This window comes from Anolis carolinensis, chromosome 5 (genome assembly GCF_035594765.1).
Source record: "Anolis carolinensis isolate JA03-04 chromosome 5, rAnoCar3.1.pri, whole genome shotgun sequence".
Taxonomy (NCBI): domain Eukaryota; kingdom Metazoa; phylum Chordata; class Lepidosauria; order Squamata; family Dactyloidae; genus Anolis; species Anolis carolinensis.
Window position 1 is genome coordinate 200,355,736 of NC_085845.1, and position 18,589 is coordinate 200,374,324.

The following is an 18,589-nucleotide window of genomic DNA, read 5'->3' on the forward strand; positions in this document are numbered from 1 at the left end:
TTTGGGGGAAGATGAACTCTCAAGGTGGGGAGGGAGGCATGACAACATTGGCATGATAACATTGCCCCAATCTGGCACCCATAGACTTTCACTGGTTCAAGTGCTTGAAGGAAAGCCTTCAGGGATGTCTTTTTGATGATGTAAGTGAAATAGAAGACACCATCAGACACTGGACTAGACAGTAGACTGAGTATCCAAAGTGGATTTGATGAGTAGGTTCACATGTGCTTCAATTGCATTGCCAGTAGTGGAAACGATTTTGAATAGTATCGTGTTGTAGAGAAAAGGTTACTTTATATATCTATGTATGCTGTTATGGCCTGACAGCAATATCTACCATATGGCTTTTATATCTGAACATGTTCATCCTTATACTATACTATAGATTTTTTTACCCTAACCACCTCGAGTATACAGTAGAGTCTCGCTTATCCAACCTTCACTTATCCAACGTTCTGTATTATCCAACGCAATTTGCCTTTTAGTAGTCTATGTTTTTGTAGTCAATGTTTTCAATACATTGCGATGTTTTGGTGCTAAATTTGTAAATACAGTAATTACTACATAATGTTACCATGTATTGAACTACATTTTCTGTCAATTTGTTATAAAACAGGAATTTTTTTTTCGTGTCAGGAGTGACTTGCACCAAGTCGCTTCTGGTGTGAGAGAATTGGCTGTCTGCAAGGACGTTGCCCAGGGGATGCCTGGATGTTTTTTGATGTTTTACCATCCTTGTGGGAGGCTTCTCTCATGTCCCCACATGGAGCTGGAGCTGATAGAGGGAGCTCATCCGCACTCTTCCTGGGTTGGATTCGAACCTGGCAGCCTTTGGGTCAGCTACCCAACCTTCATGTCACAAGGCTTTAACCCACAACGCCACTGGGGGCTCCATAAATCAGGATGTTTTGGTGCCTAATTTGTAAAATCATAACGTAATTTGATGTTTAATAGGCTTTTCCTTAATCTCTCCTTATTATCCAACATTTTCGCTTATCCAACTTTCTGCCAGCCCATTTATGCTGGATAAGTGAGACTCTACTGTATTTGCTTTTTTATTTCATTTTCCCTGAACTTTCATTTCCAGAGCTTTGCTGGTCTACACACAGGAGGGGGATATGACCCATTCAGTTTTGCCACCAAAGGAGAGAAAGGAGAGCGGGTGAGTAGCTTCATCTGAGATGTCCAGAGATGGCTCTTATTATGGGATAGCTGTACCAAGTAACCAAGGAAGTAAATAAACAAATGTATCCACATCTTATTTATTTATTTATTTATTTACAGTATTTATATTCTGCCCTTCTCACCCTGAAGGGGACTCAGGGCGGATTACAATGAACACATATATGGCAAACATTCAATGCCAACAGACAAACAACATACAGTATAGACAGACACAGAGGCATTTAACATTTTTCCAGCTTCACGATTCCGGCCACAGGGGGAGCTGTTGCTTCACCATCCACTAGTGGCTGTACTTCCCCATTCCTTTCCTTGTGTTTTGCTGGCAGTTTTATAGTGTTGTAAATTAGTTAAATTAGCCTCCCACATAAAGCGTACCTAAATTTCCCTACTTGACAGGTGCAACTGTCTTTCGGGGCTGCATAGGTCAACAGCAAGCTTGGCTATTTAATGGTCGGGGGCTTAACCCGACCCGGGCTTCGAACTCATGACCTCTTGGTCAGTAGTGATTTATTGCAGCTGGTTACTAGCCAGCTGCGCCACAGCCCAGCCCTTGACAAATCAGTAACTTTCTAGTGCTGTTGGTAAATCCAAAATAGAGCAAACCCACTGAGTATGATATTGAACAGTGAGTTGATTCAGTGGGTCTACTCTAATTGGAACTAGCCATAGAGTATAGTCCTGTGTCTTTGATAACAGAGGATGGAGGACCTCAACTGCAGTTTCACATTTTTCCATCCATTCCCATAAGGTTCTCTAGAATCTGACCTTTGATATTTCCATCACTGTTTAGGGACTTCCAGGGAAAGATGGCATTCCCGGACTGCCTGGCAGACCTGGGCGAACGGGCTCCCCTGGCTCTCCTGGACTGATGGTAGGAACTCCAAAGACTCAATTGCCAGTAATGTTTAAAAGTTTGGTTGATAGTGTTGATAACATCTGCCTTTCTTTCTGTCTGCTGATTGACAGGGCCTCCCAGGCATACAAGGGGATCATGTAAGTTGGAAGCACATCAGCCAATTTGTTCCTTTGGTGGATCATGAAAGATCTCCTCCAATAGCCTTGAGTGTAGTGGATGTTTGGATCAGATTGGGAATTGTAGTAGACCTCTTACGTTCATTACTATGGCTAATCCTGAAGATACAAATGTTCTATTGCTATAATTACTATCATTATTTGTAGTGTATGTATATGTGTAGTTGTTGATGATGATAAGGCACCCTAAGTTTCACAAAATGATGGAGAACCATTGTTGTTACTGCTGTTATGATACTGACAAAGAAGATGCAGGTTTTTAGTCCCCAAGTCTGAATAGATATGAATGCATTAGCATGTCTGACATTCCTCTTTATTTGCCTCAAGTAGAGGCAAATAAGTGGTTTTGAAGTTGAGTCAGTGAAGCCTTTGACTGGCTGAATTAGTCTGTACTGTATTGTGTAGTACAGTGATGCCACTGATAATACTTGGCACAGATTGTATAGCACTGAAGGCTCAGTTTGGGCAAAGCAATGCAAAATATGCAACTATTTATATAGCCCAAGAGCTCTCATCCATCCCTTTCAATCACAACTTTGTAGAGGTGGTCCTAGAACAATGACAACAAAACCAGATTGAAGTTAATCCAACACAATGTCAGCTCATCCTGTCCTCCTCCATATCCCACATTTTTATTGTGCTCCTGTATCTTGTGGACCAAGAGACCATCAAAACTTGGCATCTGCCAAAATATGAGTGCCTATAAATCCCTAAACATTGGAAAAAACTGATAACAGTCATTGTGCTTCAAGTTATGCACAGATAGAGGGAACCATTAGTTCTCTAGATGTTCCTGGACTCCAGTTCCCATCAGTACAAACTTACATGACCAGGGATGGTAAAGTTGCATATTGGCTTGTAGACCTGGCTTTTCTTTGTTTCATACACATTTTCTTGGTATTTTGCTTTCTTGTTTCAATGGTGGGCTAAATCTCATACTTTGTTTTGCATTGTAGGGTCCACCTGGATTTCCTGGCCCACCAGGGCCAAAAGGAGACAGAGTGAGTTTACCTATTGCAAATGTAACTATGTGGATACAACAGAATGAGTTCCTAACATGCTTTAACTGTCAGAATGCAGAGCCAGGGGGTCAGGGTGCGTGTTGGTGGGTTTCTTCAAACACCATCGATCAACAGCTCTGGACCAGCACCCTGATGAATTGGTGAACTTCTGCCCTCACCAATTTCTCCAATGTCAGACTCAAAGACATTTGCAGTCTGAAGTTCAAACATCTATTTAATATTTACAGAGATATTTACAAAGCAGCAAAGTCCATCGCTCGAAGCTGGCATTCTTCGGCTGGGCTCATCTCTCACAGAGCAACAGAGATAAGAAAACACATTTCTTAGTCCGAAGGAAGTTCCGACCGCCAAGGCCGGAAATCATATCTCATAGGTCACAGCAGGCTGTCAGTCAAACTGGCCTGCTGTTAACTGTTTCATGGCTGAAACACACACTTGCAACGTAGCAGAAACACTTGATTTACATTTCATATACACACAAACAAATCCAACATTAACTCCTGCGAAATGATTCATAGTTTAGGAAAGGAAAAGAAGTTGAAAACTGCTTTGGAAATCCTCCCCCATAGAACTTCTCCAAGATCTGGGCAACGTCCATAGCTCAGGTGTAGTATGTTCATCTTTCATGCTGAAGATCTCAGCTTCAGTCTTCCATAAAGGAGGCAAAGGTATGCAACTTACCTGATAAAGATCTGGAACAATAACTGGAGGCAAACAATATGCTAGCCACCAAATTTAGATCTGGAACCTGATTCCAGATCTTTGGAAAGCTTACTGGCCTTGAAGTTCTTGACTTGCTTTCAGAATCATGACTAGCAACTCTGCATCTCAGAAGCAAGCTACTCCAGCACTAACCCGAATTATTAAAGGCCATTGAATTCATCCTCTTCTTGCCATGCAGGAAAACAAAGCCAAAGCACTCCTGGAAGATTTCCATTTAGGTTCTGTTTAAAGACCTCCAAAGAAGGAGAGTCCACCACCTCCCAAGCCTATTCCACTGTTAAATAGTTCTGACAATACAAAAAGTTCTTCCTAAACTTTAGGTGAAATCAATTTTAATGTAAATGCTTTGGTTTGTGTTTTTGTCCCCAGAGAGCCAGAAAAGAAGCTGGCTTTCTTCTGCATGACATACCTTCTGATATTTAATACCCCTAACCTACTCATCATAAGCTTTGGTTTCAATACCTTTTATAATTTTGATCACCCTTCTCTGGACATAGTCTGATTTTTCAATATCCTTCTTGAATTTAATACGATTGTTTCAAAGTAAATAACTTTGTTATTTTGGATATGTGTGCATTTTGGCATAGACATAAAAAATGCATCAAATGAATAGTTCTTGAATACAGCCTTTTCCTTTTCCGCAGGGGGAGCCGGGATACATGTTAGGAAGCATGGAAGTTATTCCAGGTCAAGGCGGACAACCTGGCCCACCGGTAACTGAAATTAAACCATTGTAGCCCCTCCACACAGCTGTATAAAATCCACATTGAACTGGGTTATATGACAGTGTTGACTCAGATAATTGAGTTCAAAGTAAATATTGCGGATTATCTGCCTTGATATTCTGGTTTATATGTCTGTGTGGAGGGTCCCTATGTCTCTGTTTCTTGTGTTCAAATTGTCCCATCTCATTGTGTGTTCTTTAGCAGTGGTGGTCAGTGGTTTTCATGTTTTGGAGTGTTGAATCTCTTCTAGCTTTCCATCAAAATGAGAAAAAGAGCTGTTTAAGGTGCTGAACCTATTTTAAGGATTGGTCTTTTACCATGGAGTAAAACCTGCTACAGCTCTCAAAATGAAAGTCACTTGCTGCCACTCTTCTTTACTCTAGAGTCATACTGAAGTTTTCCTTACCAGAAAATAAAATTTAACAAATATATAAAACTTTGGAACATTCAGAACCTTTGAAAAAACAAAGAAATGAAAGACGAATGAAATCAACAGAAATGACTGAATAAATACCCCACCACATCTGATCCAACTTTCTAATTGGTAATCGGATTAGTTGCAAATAACCTTAGGAGTCCATAGAAGAACATATTGACCTAATATGGGGCCGGGCTGTAGTGCAGGCTGGTGAGCAGCCAGCTGCAATAAATCACTCTGACCAAGAGGTCATGAGTTCGAGTCCAGCCCATGGTGGAGTGAGCACCCGACAATTAAAAATAAAAAATAGCCCCTGCTCGTTTCTGACCTAGCATAGTTGCATCTATCAAGTAGGAAATAAAGGTACCACTTATAAAGTGGAGAGGCTAATTTAACTAATTTACGACTCCATAAAAATCATCCAGCTGCCATTGGAATGAGGAAGTGCCGTCGCAGTGGATGATGAAGCAGCTGCTCCTCCCTTTGGCCAGAATCGAACATCCCCTCAGGAGAAGGTTAAATTGCCTCTGCGTCTGTCTCTGTCTTTGTTCTATTTGTATATGGCATTGAATGTTTGCTATATATATATATATATATATATATATATATATATATATATATATATACACACATATATACACACACTAGCTGTGCCCGGCCACGCGTTGCTGTGGCAAAGTGGTGGTGGTATTGGTTAAAAATTGTTGTGTAATTTTTATTTGACGTTATTTGCAATATTTTAATTAATTTTATTGTAAGTTATATTTTTATTTATTATATTTTATTATTTTCTTGTATTATTTTTAGTTATTTTCTGTTATTATAGTATTTTACTGTATTAATTTTTAGTGTTTTTTATTATTTATTATTGGGTTGCTAGGAGACCAAGTTGGAGGAGCTTAGCCTTCTAACTGGCAGCAATTGGATAAAAGCAATTATTCCTCTCTCTCTCATTAGGACTTTATTTTTCTTTTCTTTTTGTTGTATCAACCTAGAGGCGTGGATGATGGGTTGTGTTGTCAAATTTCGAGGTTGGGGGGCCTGTAGTTTTGTTGTTTTGTGGGTCGCCGTGATGCCATCACTCTTTTATATATATAGATATATAGATATATATATACACATATATATACATATATATATACATACACACACACACACACACACACACACACACACACACAATGTGATCCACCCTGAGTCCCCTTTGGGGTGAGAAGGGCGGAATATAAATACTGTAAATAAATAAATAAATAATATTGGTTAGATAAATCGAGGAGGAGATTTTACCCTCCCTATACCAAACCACTATCTCTGCAACTCCTATACCAAACCACTATCTCTGCATTTTTCCATAGTACTTCTCAACATGGCAACAAAAAGTTATGTTGTGTCACTTCCTACCCCCATTTTGAGAGGGACAGTAGAGGGAAATGGAGCCATTTGGGATAAGGGAAGTGTCCTGGGATATTTATGGAGTGGAGAAGGACTGATTGTATCAAAGGCAAGCTTTCAAAATCAACCCAAACATAGCAGAGTCCTTTATCAGTTGTCAGCAGAGTTATTACTGCACAGCCTGACCTTGTGCTGCTCACTGTTTAAGAAAACTCTTTGACTCAGTTTTCATCCAAACTCACAGTGGAGGCTTTTAATTTTGAAATGTTGTTCTATGTACAGCTATACACACACATTAGGATCCCCTGATCTCCTGGCGATCAATGGCATATACAGAGATATACTCATAACACAGATATCCGCAACAGATGAACACTGAGAAGTAAGAGAATCATGGCAAGAGAAGGAACACATGCTTGCTGCCCTCTTTTATATCCATCGCTTCTTGTCATCAACCAGGGACAACGGTGAATGATGCAACTCTCATCATGCCTGACTCAGCTTTCTTTGCTTTTCATTTCAGTTACACATCACCACCTACTTATAATATATAATAATAAAACTTTATTTGTATTCCGCCCTATCTCCCCAAGGGGACTCAACCCTTACTTAACCCTTCAGTAGGTGTGTGACCACATGTCCATTAGAACTGTATTTTCAACCAGATTTTACACAATAGGGTTACAGCCAATGCAATCCTATCTAACAGTGTATTATCTACCCAACAATTTTCACATGTTTGGGGAGCTTTCTGCCTGATTTGGGGAAAATCATTTTCCTTGAAATTGCAATGATTTTTTTTAAAGTTGATATTGATTTGAGAGAATGGATCTCAGGGCCACAGGATTCGCTATGTCCACCTCTGGTCTCATATCTAGTCTGAATCTTTCCAGGGTTACAAGGGACAACCGGGAGTGCCAGGAGTGCCAGGCCCACCAGGTTTGCCCGGTTTACCTGGACCTCAAGGACCACCTGGTTTGTCAGTCAAGGTGTGTATGGGATGGTAAGCCTCTAAGGCGAACTTGTTGTTTTGGTGCCTAGGTTCACAGAAAGTAGAATTCAATGTGGGAAACATGGGAAATCCCCACCAAATAAAGCTTGTTGAGAAGATCCCTTGATAGGCTTATCTCAAAGCACACATCAAACTCAAGGCCCACGGTCCAAATCTGGCCCATTATATCATTTCATGTGGCCCTCCAAGTGCTGTTTTGCAATTCCCATTGTCCCCATCTGCATGGAGGATAATCCAAAGGGATGGAAGTTGTTGTTCAATAACATCTGGGGACCCAAATTGGTTAAAAACTAAAGATCATTGACTACTATGAAAAAAATTATATTGGCTGTCAGTATCCATGGATTTTCCATCCATAATTTTTGTATGGTTTTCTAAGGCAAAGATTAGGCATAGTGTGAATTTTCTGTAAACATTAGGCATTCTATAATATTTTTCTTTTTCTCCATTACAGGGTGACTCAGGAGATCCTGGGATCAGAGTAAGTGATCATCAGTTTTACTTCTGTTGTCTTCTATAATATTATACATGCCTCTTGAATCATGGTTGATATTCCTTCATCTCCAAGACTGGCCAGAGCTTCAATGGTTTGATGAAAACAGACAAGTGAGTGTCCAAACTGGGCAGAGTTTGAAAATGTTCCCTTTTTGGATCACAAATTCCAGATCATCTATGCTTAGCCAATTTTAATCTCTCTCTCTCTTGAGAGAAAGAGAAATAAAACAATTTTTTGTTGTTGATGATGATGCTGTTGGAGGAGGAGGAGGATTCTGGGAGCTGTCAATCACAAAAAGGAAGTTGCCCTATTTGTGCTTGATGAAGTTCCTATGACATCTAATGGAGAAGGAGCAAATGTATCATCCATGAGAATTCAATTTTTCTGAATAATTGGTTGGCTATGAAGAAGAGGAGAAAGAAAAGTGAAGATACAAATTATGTGTACTTTAACATACATATAGCAATCAAGAGTGAATCTTTACTGTCAAATTAATGCAGTTTTACACCACTTTAATTAGCAACATGATGGCTCAACATGCCAGTTAGTGATGTTAAACTGCATTCCTTTGACAGTATAGACACATCTTTGGTATGAAGGTTATTTAAAATATAGGGTTCACCTTTTAACTAAATAATTCCTTGTGTTACACAGGGACCTCGAGGAAAAGGTGGGACCAAGGGAGAGAAAGGAGAACTTGGAGAAGTGGTAAGTGTGTTCCAGGCATTCCAGAAGAAGGGAAATTGATATAGGAATCCTGATGGAAAATGACTTTGGTAACATAATAATGATATAATCATTATCCTATCTGTTTAATTTGTATGCTGAACATATGACGTATCAAGCGGGGAAGGAGACTTGAACATTGGAAGAAGGACTATCAACAATTCAGCATATGTAGACGACACCATACTACTAGCAGAAAATAGCAGAGTTCAAAAATGATGACTAAAAAAAACTCAAGGAAGAAAGTTAAAATAAATTTTTACAGCTGAACATTACGAAAACTCAAATAATAACTATATAGGATTACATAACCTTAAAAGAGACAAAAAAGACTTTGAAATTATTCAAAATTTTCAACACATTGGATCATTTATTAATTAGAGTGGAGACTGTAGTCAAGAAATTAGAAGATGTAGGCTTGGAAAGCCAGATATGAAGGCTCTAGTCAAGACGCTGAAGTGTAAAGATGTATTGTTGAAAAGTAAAAGGATTTTCCATGCCAGCATATGATTTTGTAGTTCTATGTGTGATTGTTGTTAATGTGGGTTTTGTGTATTGGTAGTGTTTCAATGAAATTTGTGTTTTTCCTGTATTGCATACTGATTGCATCATCCAGAGTGTAACATATTCTGGAAAGAGTTAATTACTGAGAAGCTGTGATGTCCTTGATGTGTGGCTGGAACCAGGGAATGTCCAGACACAAGTGTGTGTGCATTGTTGATTGCATCAGTTTAGTTCTGTTCTGCTCTGTTCTGAGTCAAGTGCTGTCTGCTGAGAGTCAAGTCCTGTGTCCATTGTCTACAAGTCTGTTTGTCTTGATTATTACTGCTTTCAGTAAAACTTGTATATAATTTTACCATCGGGTCTGATGTCTCTTCGTTCTGCCTTCCACTGATTCCATCCAACTGCTGCTGTGCTGAAAATTACTCTGACAATTGTAACATAAAGCGAAGAAAGCAGATAGAAAGAAAACCAGAAGAGAAGAGTTCTGGGATCGTTTTATTCCTCAAAGTAGCCATGTCAATTAAGGACCCCTCCAATCTTTTCTGAGAACAGACTTTCTCCCTCTTTTACAGGGAAAGGCTGGCTTACCTGGGCCAATTGGGCTGGATGGCACTCCAGGAGCGTCTGGACCAAAGGGTGAAAAGGTACATTGTCTTAAAAGACATTAGGATAAACTTCCCCCCAAAGAACTATGGAATAGATCTTAAAGAACCTTCATTATTGTTTTCCTCAGCAATCCTTTTGCATGAAGACCCATATCAAAAGAGTGCTCTGCAAAGATCATCTGACCTAATGAAACATATGTGGAACACTTGAACATCCCTATATATTGTCAGAACTTCTCTCTATATTGCTAGAATAGTGGTCTTCCTGTACACAGGACATTCATCCTGTAGTGTAAACATACAAAAGAGGATGCAAGGAGAGGTTGGGTGGGTTAGTTAATATAATATCCCCCTTTCTTGAGGATATGTGACAGTAGTTATTACTACATTGCATTGTATGAGATGAGATGAAATTATTAATTTTTGCCCTGTTTCTTTTACACCAACTTCAGAGGATTTTTTGCTGTGAAGATAAACTAAAAATCATTTGGAAAAAAACCCCCATGAATAAAATATTAAAACACTATAATTTTTAATGAACTGAAAATGTCTTGAGTCTTTTTTCAGTGTGACAGATTTCATTGAGCGCTTTCAGATACAGAAGTTGACACACAGACCCAGTAATGGTTTTATAATAGCTACATTGGTTAGACAGATAAAGGGGAGCATTCACATTTACTCATCATACACTCCACATACATACTATTCATCCATACTAACTATCCTTCATCATTCAGACCATCTTGGAAGATCTGCCACACTTTACAAAGTGAAAAGTGTCTCTTTATGTAGCAACTTCTTGTTGTTCTGGGTTGCTTTTCAACCTGTCATTCAGCTACAACTTGCTGTTTTTCTTCCTTAACATAAAAAACTATTGTTTCTGACTTCCTTTATTGACTATTTATTTACAGTATTTATATTCTGCCCTTCTCACCCCGAAAGGGACTCAGCATGGATCACAATGCACATATCCATGGCAAACATTCAATGGTATTATTAGACATACAACACACATACAGACAGACAGTAGAGGTAATTCAACATTTTCCAACTTCTGGCTTCAGAAGGTTATGTTTGATTCCGGCCACAGGGGGAGCCGTTGCTTCATCCACTATATTGCTGAGTCCTTTTTGATCGTAGTATTTCCTCCTTGCTCTTCTGTCTCCGACAGTTTTATGATGTCGTAAATTAAATTAACCTCTCTGCATTAAGCGGTCCCTAATGTATCTTCTCACAGCTGCAGCTGTTTTTGAACTGCTTAAGTGGACAGTAAACTAGGCTATTAAATGATTGGGTGCTCAATTTGACACAGGCTTCGAACTCATGACCTTTCCATCAGCAGTGATCTATTGCTGCTGGCTATTAACCAGCTGTGCCTTAATTTAAAGAATTATTGTAGCTGACCATATATACATGGGCTCAGTACACCAAAAGCTCCCAGATCAGTTATGTCATCAGTTTAGCACTTTTCTTTGTTAGTTTCTCTATAATGCAGGTTCCAAATTTTTTAGGATGGTGTTTTCAGCCTTGGTGAGCCTTAATAGGCCTTTAGCCAGACCCCAATCATACAATTTCATTCAATACACTCATGACGTCTATACTGCCCTATAGCCCAAATTATCCAGATTATCTGCTTTGAACTGGATTATATGAGTCTACATTGCCATAGAATCCAGTTCAAATCAGATAATCTAGATTTTGAAATTGGATTATATAGCAATGTAGATAGGGCCATCATGCTCCTAGTATAACTTTTATTTGCTTGTGTTTCAGGGTGAAGCAGGGATTGGTGTCCCAGGGATCCCTGGCTTCAAAGGAGCCGAAGGAGACAAGGTAGGCTTTCTGGACAAAGGGATGCATTTGGAACTAATACACACTACATAAATCTAGGAGTTCAGTAGCAGTTTCACTGCCGTGCTTCCATCCTATACCATTCTCAATTCCAGCTAAAAGTCATTGAGAGTCTCAGACCCACAAAACCCAAAGCTGTACTTGAAATAGTTCCAAATTTTGCAATGACTAGGCCGAACTCCCTTTGTTCGTTTCCTTTGCAGGGGATGATGGGACCTCTCGGACCTCAAGGACAGAAGGTGAGTTTTGAAATGAATGATACCATATATGACAAACCAGGGTGAATGTGGTTGCGATTCTGAAATTCAAATTATTTTCTCCTTTATAATCCAGGATGCGCAATCACAGTTTAAGGCCCTGTTTGGACCCTTATTCATTTTTAAGAGGCAAAGTCACTTTCTTACCAACATTGATCAACACATCAATTGAGTTGCAGATCACATCCTGCTGAATTAATGTCCCAGATGAAACTAGCCTTCATGACCAGTTGCCGTCTATATTTCCTGTCAGATCACATCCTCCTACTTTAAAGTCATGTGGACCAGTAGACATCACTACATATCTGAAATTCCAAAGTCAAAATATTCAGAAAATCCACCTTTATATATATGGGTGACTGAGATAGTGACCCATGTGTATAAAATTCATTTTTTTACATAAATCTTTTTTTTTTAAGTGGAATTTGATATTGTAAAACACACTTCTTCAAATAAATGACCTAAAGGAAGTGTTTCAAATAATAATAATCATCATCATCATCAATATCATCATCTTTATTTATATTCTGCCCTATCTCCCCAGAGGGACTCAATAATAATAATAATAATAATCATCATCATCATCATCATCATCTTTGCGTGCTCTTTTTTTTTTTTTTTTGCAAAAGTATTGGAAAATGATCATGCAAAGATACTGTGGGACTTCCAAATCCAGACTGACAAAGTTCTGGAACACAACACACCAGACCTCACAGTTGTGGAAAAGAAAAAGGTTTGGATCATTGATGTCGCCATCCCAGGGGACAGTCGCATTGACGAAAAACAACAGGAAAAACTCAGCCGCTGTCAGGACCTCAAGATTGAACTGCAAAGACTCTGGCAGAAACCAGTGCAGGTGGTCCCAGTGGTGATGGGCACATTGGGTGCCGTGCCAAAAGATCTCAGCCGGCATTTGGAAACAATAGACATTGACAAAATTACGATCTGCCAACTGCAAAAGGCCACCCTACTGGGATCTGCACGCATCATCCGAAAATACATCACACAGTCCTAGACACTTGGGAAGTGTTCAACTTGTGATTTTGTGATATGAAATCCAGCATATAGATCTTGTTTGCTGTGTCATAATAAAACAAAACAAAAATAATTATAATTATAATAATTATAATAACAACTTTATTTTTCTATTCCACCACCATCTTCCCACAGGAACTCAGAGCGACTTACACAGGGCCATGTCCAAAACAAATAATAGGCAAAATAAAATACATATAAAACAGCAAACTACACCCAGCTAAAACACATTAAAAACAAATAACCCAATGTAATAACAGTAAAACCAATTTAAAAACATAGGATAATACTCAAGGCGGATTCCAAACATAAAAGGTAAACATTCAATGCCCAAACACAACAACAATAGACCCATAATAATGAAAATTGACAACCCAATATATGAAACAAATTATGACTTAACAACTAAAATTAAATTAAAAACTCAACCTATTATATCAAACATAAAACAAAACATTGAACATAAGCATTACCAGTTCCTTGGGGGCAAATAAATCATTGCTCAAGATGTCTATTGAGATAGTGAGGTGAATAGGACTTAAAACTGCCAGTTTGGGAGGAAATAATCCACTCATTCATTATTATTTCTTTCTGTTTAGGGTGAACGAGGAATGCCAGGGCCTGAAGGACCAACTGGTTTGAGGGTAAGCAAATGAATGACATGAAGGTACATAAGAGCAACAACAAGGTCCATATCTCTGTTGGAGAATCCACTGTGAAACTCAGGTATTTGCAAGTTAAACCTTTTCGGCAATTAGAGTTATTGGCTATGAATTCCAATTATGTCTTATTTCTGTTTTAAATATAGGGTAAAAAAGGTCTAGATGGTGTGAAGGGGGAAAAGGTGAGGAGTCTATTTATTAGGTAGCTTCTACACGGTCATTTGCCTTCTGATGGCATGATTGTGGGGGTTAATATTCTGTCCTTTTCCAGGGAGAACGAGGAGAGACGGGGCCAAAGGGTCTCCAGGGGATTGCGGTAAGACGGCCATGACGTGTGTGGAGGAAGTGGGGGAAAATGCCAATTTGTGTGTGTGTGTGTGTGTGTGTGTGTGTATATATATATATATATATATATATATATATATATATATATATTAGAGATGTGCACAGAAATTTTTCCTTCGTTTCCTTCATGCTATCGTTTCGTTTCGACTGTTTGTCTACACAAAACAAATGCTGATATTTTCGTAGGAAACGAGAGGTGATACGAAATTGAAAGCCGCTCAGTCAACATGCTTGCTTTTATTTTGTTTCTGCCGCACAGCAATAAGCAGGTACTGACTTACAGGCACAATAGGTTGAACCCTTGTGATCTGTTGACCTGAAGGTTGGGTTGCTGACCTGAAGGTTGCCGGTTCGAATCCGCAAGATGGGGTGAGCTCCTATTTGTCAGCTCTAGCTTTCAGAGGCATGAGAGAAGCCTCCTAGCAGGATGGTAACACATCTGGGCGCCCCTGGGCAACGTCTCTGTAAACAGGCAATTCTCTCACACCAGAAGCAGCGGGAGATGTCTCCAGGTTAGATCTGATCTGTACAAAGGGGGTTAAGGTGTGTGTGTGTGTGTGTGTGTGTGTGTGTGTGTGTGTGTATATATATATATATATATATATATATATATATATATATATATATATGATATTGAGAAGGATCTGGAAATCTGACCCAAGCCTGGCAGAGGGAGATATGTATGTGTGTCTCTGTGTGTATATATATCAAAGTGTATAAAACACCATCAATCTGATAAATCAATTTGATAACATTGACTAAGCATTAGCTAGTTTTCCAAATGAGTGCTAACAAGACCAGATTGCCTCTGTGTTGTCGAAGGCTTTCATGACTGGGATCACAGGGTTGTTGTATGTTTTCCAGGCTGTATGGCCATGTTCCAGAAGTATTCTCACCTCACAACCTCTGAGGATGCCTGCCGTAGATGTGGGCGAAACGTCAGGAGAGAATACTTCTGGAACATAGTCATACAGCCTGGGAAACATACAACAACCCCACATTGTCTTTACAACTAACCTTTCCAATCCCTGGTGATGCCAATGTCCAAAGTGGCTTCTGATGCTTTCCAATTTCCGCATTACCTTTAAGCCTGAGCTTCCCAAGGTGCTGAACTTTATCCTTGAAATACCTTCAGTAGATTGGATAGATCCTATGTTGTGGAAATGGAGATTCTTGGACTTCCAGTTGTTATGACATCTCAGCTCTGAGCCTCCTTGCTGGTATGACTAATGGCAAGAAATGCTGGAAATTAGGCATGATTTGCATCTTTGTGGAGCTTGTTATATCCTTCTACCACTCCTACAGATCTGTAAATATATACGTAATCTCTAGAAAACACTCTGCACTGCATTGGAAGTGGGCTTGTATTCACAAAAGTTCATGCTAAAAGAAAAAAATCCTCTTTCCCCCCTCTTCCTTCCCTCCTTCTTTTGTAAAAATTATAGTTTTCTTCTATTCTTTTAAAGAATTGCCACCCTTTAGAATTCACAAATTAGTGAATTGATACATGCAGTTTTATTCATTTGACCTCTTTGGATGTCTTTTCAGGGTCTTCCTGGTCCTATTGGACCAAAAGGAGATCAAGTAAGTAAAAACAATGGATTTTTTACTCAAGGATGGTGATGAATGACATGGATTTGTACAGAGATGGACAACATAGATATAAGATGCCCTGGTTGCTGTGGAAGGAAAAAGGCAGAACATTTGCTTGACTGACTGATTGACTGATTGACTGATTGACTGATTGACTGATTGACTGATTGACTGACTGATTGATTCATTGATTGACAGATTGATTGATTGATTGATTTCCAACCTCTGCAGTCTGCTTCTGGTCTTATGGAACGGCCTCTGAGGGTCTCTGCACAGCCTTTAGGTTTTTCAACGTGAAAGTTGCAAAGTTGTTGAAGAAAATACTGAGTCCAGATGTTTCTCTGCAAATTAATAGAAAAATTATTTACGTTTTATAGATTGTGTTTTTTTATGTGAAAGGTTTCATATGGAGATTAATGAGTCAATTAAACTTAAGGATTATCTCAAATTCCCAGCATTTAGGCCACAACATTGAGCTGCGGTGGCGCAATGGGTTAAACCCTGTGCTGGCTGAACTGCTGACCTGAAGGTTGGGTTGCTGACCTGAAGGTTGCCGGTTCGAATCCTCAAGATAGGGTGAGCTCCTGTCTGTCAGCTCTAGCTTTCATGGACATGAGAGAAGCCTCCTAGCAGGATGGTAACACATCTGGGCATCCCCTGGGCAATGCCTTTGTAGACGGCCAGTTCTCTCACACCAGAAGCGACTTGCAGTATGTTCTCAAGTTGCTTCTGGCACAATAAAAAAATGGGGAAAGGCAGGATTACAAAAGAGACAGTACTTTTTTTGTAGCCAGATGCAAAATACTGGTAATGACAGCAAATGCTGAGATCCAGCCAGGTTCTTTAAAGGTTTCAGTACTTATATAGTTATTCAATATCTTTGGGACATAACTAAATACTTGTGATTCTGCTTTGAATGGGAATATTTGGCATATAACCCTGTTCAAAGCACATATTGTGGGATTTTCTGCCTTGATATTTTGGGTTATATGGCTGTGTGGAAGGGCCCCGAGACTAAATGCATGTATATGGATATACAGTAGAATCTCACTTATCCAACATTCGCTTATCCAACATTCTGGATTCTCCAACGCAGTCTGCCTTTTAGTAGTGAATGTTTTTGTAGTTAATGTTTTCAATACATTGCGATGTTTTGGTGCTAAATTTGTAAATACAGTAATACATAGCGTTACCAGGTATTGAACTGGTTTTTCTGTCAAATTTGTTGTAAAACATGATGTTTTGATGCTTAATTTGTAAAATCATAATGTAATTTGATGCTTAATAGGGGTTTCCTTAATCCCTCCTTATTATTCAACATATTCACTTACCCAACGTTCTGCTGGCCCGTTTATGTTGGATAAGTGAGACTCTACTGTACATGTCTATACATGTATATGTATTGCATATGGCCCAACTTACTCCAAGTTGAACTTCCATATCCAGAATTATGAACCACTCCAAGATCTGAGATAGCAACAACTTCACCTTCTGATGGTGCACTGTATACAAACATTGCCTTGTGCACAAAATTACTAAAAATCTATATATATAAATGAGTGATGGCATCATGGTGACCCACAAAACAACAAAACTACAGGCCCCCCAACCTCGAAATTTGACAACACAACCCATTATCAATGCCTCTAGGTTGATACAACAAAAAGAAAAGAAAAATAAAGTCCTACTTAGAGGGAGAGCAATAAATGTTTTTATCCAATTGCTGCCACTTAGAAGGCTAAGCTCCGTCCACTTGGTCTCCTAGCAACCCACTCAGCCCAGTGTTAATAAAAGAATAAAAAATAAAATAAATACAAATAATACAATAAAAATAATTAAAAACACTAAAAAATTAATACAATAAAATACTATAACAAAATAACTAAAAATAATACAACAAAATAATAAAACATAATAAATAAAAAAGATAAGTTACAATAAAGTTAATTAAAAAAATACAAATAACGTCAAATAAAAATTCCACAACAACTTTTAACCACTACCACCACCACTTTGCCACAGCAACGCGTGGCTGGGCACAGCTAGTATTGCATATAATTACTTTCAGGCTATGTACATATATTAATTATAAATGAATGTTTTGTTAGGCTTGGGTCCCATTTCCAAGGTATCTCTCATTGCATATGTATATGCAAATACAGGTGTGCAAGGATAAAAATCCAAAACCCATCTGGTCCTAAGCATTTTGGATATGTGATACTCAAACTGTTTAGATCCACATGCAGGCTTATTATGAAACATTGTCCTGTACAGGGTTATGGCCAATAATATGTGACTCAATGAGACTGTTCTCTCTTCATCAGGGCATCCAAGGATTTCCTGGGGCTCCAGCAATGGGAGTAAGTATTTGTTCCAGATTGTCAATATCCTTTTTGAATTGTGAAAAACAAGAGTTTTGTCCCATGTTTCAACAGCATTGAGTCATGGAAGTTAAAGGGATGTCAAACTACATTAATTCAAAGGCATAGGTGCATGTTTCCTCCTAGTATGGCTGAAAAGGTATCCAATAAAGGCCAATGAATAATAAAAGCCCTGTCTAAATAAAAAAGGCTGAACGAGAGTAGAGAGAGGACTAGTGTAACATGAAAGAGCAATAGTCATTTGTATGTAGAAATCCCATTAGGTCTAGCTAGGATTGATTTGCAAGCCTCTTACACATTCTTTTAATCCACAGGTGGTGGGACCCACGGGCAAGAAAGGTTCCAGGGTAAGTAAGGACATGGAAACACATGGATTGCCAAATGCAAAAGATAAGTGTCATCCTAGTGATGTGGGATCTAGCCTTGATATTACTCACTTGTTTCCCCCTCCAAACCAGATATAAATTAAGTGGACTAATAATAATAATAATAATAATAATAATAATAATAATAATAATAATGGTAATGCCTGCTTTGATTGAAGTCAAAAATCAGAAACTCCTCAAAGCACAGCAGACAAAAAACCAGTACAAGAAAACCGCACTACAAACTAGAGCTGACAGCT

The 18,589-nt window shown here is 38.8% G+C and overlaps 1 protein-coding gene across 7 annotated transcripts in view; it reads left to right on the plus strand.

The window, feature by feature from the left end:
* Positions 1–18,589, plus strand: part of LOC103278810 (collagen alpha-1(VII) chain) — a 127,488-nt gene that overhangs the window by 66,112 nt on the left and 42,787 nt on the right. For all 7 annotated transcript variants that reach the window (XM_062983326.1, XM_062983325.1, XM_062983330.1 and 4 more), the window contains exons 25-41: positions 1,088–1,162; positions 1,976–2,056; positions 2,152–2,178; positions 3,174–3,218; positions 4,607–4,675; positions 7,391–7,486; positions 7,964–7,990; positions 8,660–8,713; positions 9,808–9,879; positions 11,614–11,673; positions 11,895–11,930; positions 13,583–13,627; positions 13,792–13,827; positions 13,917–13,961; positions 15,539–15,574; positions 17,908–17,943; positions 18,279–18,311. In XM_062983326.1, the coding sequence (XP_062839396.1) occupies positions 1,088–1,162; positions 1,976–2,056; positions 2,152–2,178; positions 3,174–3,218; positions 4,607–4,675; positions 7,391–7,486; positions 7,964–7,990; positions 8,660–8,713; positions 9,808–9,879; positions 11,614–11,673; positions 11,895–11,930; positions 13,583–13,627; positions 13,792–13,827; positions 13,917–13,961; positions 15,539–15,574; positions 17,908–17,943; positions 18,279–18,311 (873 nt within the window). The remainder of the gene's footprint in view (positions 1–1,087; positions 1,163–1,975; positions 2,057–2,151; positions 2,179–3,173; positions 3,219–4,606; positions 4,676–7,390; positions 7,487–7,963; positions 7,991–8,659; positions 8,714–9,807; positions 9,880–11,613; positions 11,674–11,894; positions 11,931–13,582; positions 13,628–13,791; positions 13,828–13,916; positions 13,962–15,538; positions 15,575–17,907; positions 17,944–18,278; positions 18,312–18,589) is intronic.